The sequence below is a fragment of the Vollenhovia emeryi genome, unplaced genomic scaffold, assembly GCF_000949405.1.
Source record: "Vollenhovia emeryi isolate VEMERY1.0 unplaced genomic scaffold, V.emery_V1.0 DF940080.1, whole genome shotgun sequence".
Lineage (NCBI taxonomy): Eukaryota > Metazoa > Arthropoda > Insecta > Hymenoptera > Formicidae > Vollenhovia > Vollenhovia emeryi.
This window is the reverse complement of record NW_011966286.1, coordinates 6942-8413: the sequence shown is the minus strand read 5'-3', so window position 1 is coordinate 8413 and position 1472 is coordinate 6942. Positions and strand designations below refer to the sequence as shown.

At 36.6% G+C, this 1472-nt stretch overlaps 1 protein-coding gene across 1 annotated transcript in view; it reads right to left on the bottom strand.

The window, feature by feature from the left end:
- The window catches only part of LOC105556348 (solute carrier family 13 member 5-like), a gene marked incomplete at its 3' end in the record, with an annotated part of 4734 nt that extends 4279 nt beyond the window's left edge, over positions 1-455 (bottom strand). Inside the window, exon 1 of the mRNA XM_012003431.1 lies at positions 381-455. Coding sequence (XP_011858821.1) covers positions 381-455 — 75 coding nt within the window. The remainder of the gene's footprint in view (positions 1-380) is intronic.
- Between the last annotated feature and the right edge of the window lie 1017 nt (positions 456-1472).

Genomic DNA, 1472 nt, shown 5'->3' with positions numbered 1-1472 from the left:
TCGAAAATCCAATTCTTGGAATTTTTAATAGTGCCACCTCTTTGCTGATCATGTTCTCCTGATACTTTGTCATTTTCTCGAATTTCGATTTTCACGATTTGAATTTGGAATTTCTCGGAAATCCAATTCGTGGAATTTTGATAGTGCCATCTCTTTGCTAATCATGTTCTCCTGATACTTTGCCATTTTCTGGATTCTCGATTTTCGCGATTTGAATTCTCGGAAATCCAATTTTTGTAATTTTTGATAGTGCCACCTCTTTGCTGATCATGTTCCCAGATAGCACAGGATGTCCTGTGGACGTCCAGTTTAAGTCCAATTAACGTCCGAACGTCCGTGGACGTGAAATGGACATTTAACGGACGTCTGTTGTCGTATACCTTGAACGGATATCCTTTACGGGATATCTTATGGACATCCAATTTTTGTCCACGTTTGGGCTTTAGTTTTATCATCTTTAGAAATACATATTTATTTTAGCATATTTAGATACATTTGCAAATTTTTGTTACGAAAAACGTTTATTAAAAAAAAATTTTATTAAACATTTAAAAAACATTCATTTTACATTTAAAATCCATATGTTGAATAAACGGTTTAAAAAATGTTTATTTTATACTGTTACGTCAAAACCTCTCGGAATGTGGAGGTATGGAATGACGCAACTAGCAAGTTTAAATATCTCGCTAACACGCTCGGAGGCGCGTGGAAGCGAGCCGAACGCACTTTTCTAAGGCCCTAAAAGGGCCAATGTCCGTGAGGACACTATGACTCTTTTCAAGAGCGGTGCGATCGCAGGTCCTATTTTAGGTCAAGGAAATTAATCCCTATTACCATGGAACGGACCTTGTGCACTCTCAAAGGGGAACGAAGGGGGGGTGAGGTCCTTAGAAATAAAATGAAATAGAAAGAGATAGGTTTAACATAGTAATATATTTAAGATTTGTCTACATCTAGACATTAGATTAGGATTAATAAAATAAAAAGAAGGTAATTTTAACTCTTGACATTGTATTTGAGAGAAAAAGAAATAAAATAAAATAAAGGCTAATTTTTACTAACTAAAAAAGATCAATAGGTGTTACATTTATATGTGTTAACGCTATATGTACATTTGGATTATCGGATTTTTACATTTTTCGCGGATGTGACTGTGTGTATTTGTATGTGTAGGGGTGTGAGATTTATTCGTGGTTTTTAATTATTATGGAGGAAGGAGGGAAAAGTGGGAGAAGAGGAGTGATCATCCTGAGAAATATTATTTAGAGTGGCTAACCGACGCGCATGCCGATTCCTCAGGTTCCTTAAACGTTTGACTACGGCTCGCGACTTTCTCCTGGTTTGAGTGGATCCCGTGAGTCCAGTAAAATATATCGAATTAGGGAGCTTGGCTAGAGTTTCTGGTTATTAATAATCTACGAGTGGATAATTTCGGGATGAGAGTTTAGAAGAGAAAGCGAAGTCGTACCGGA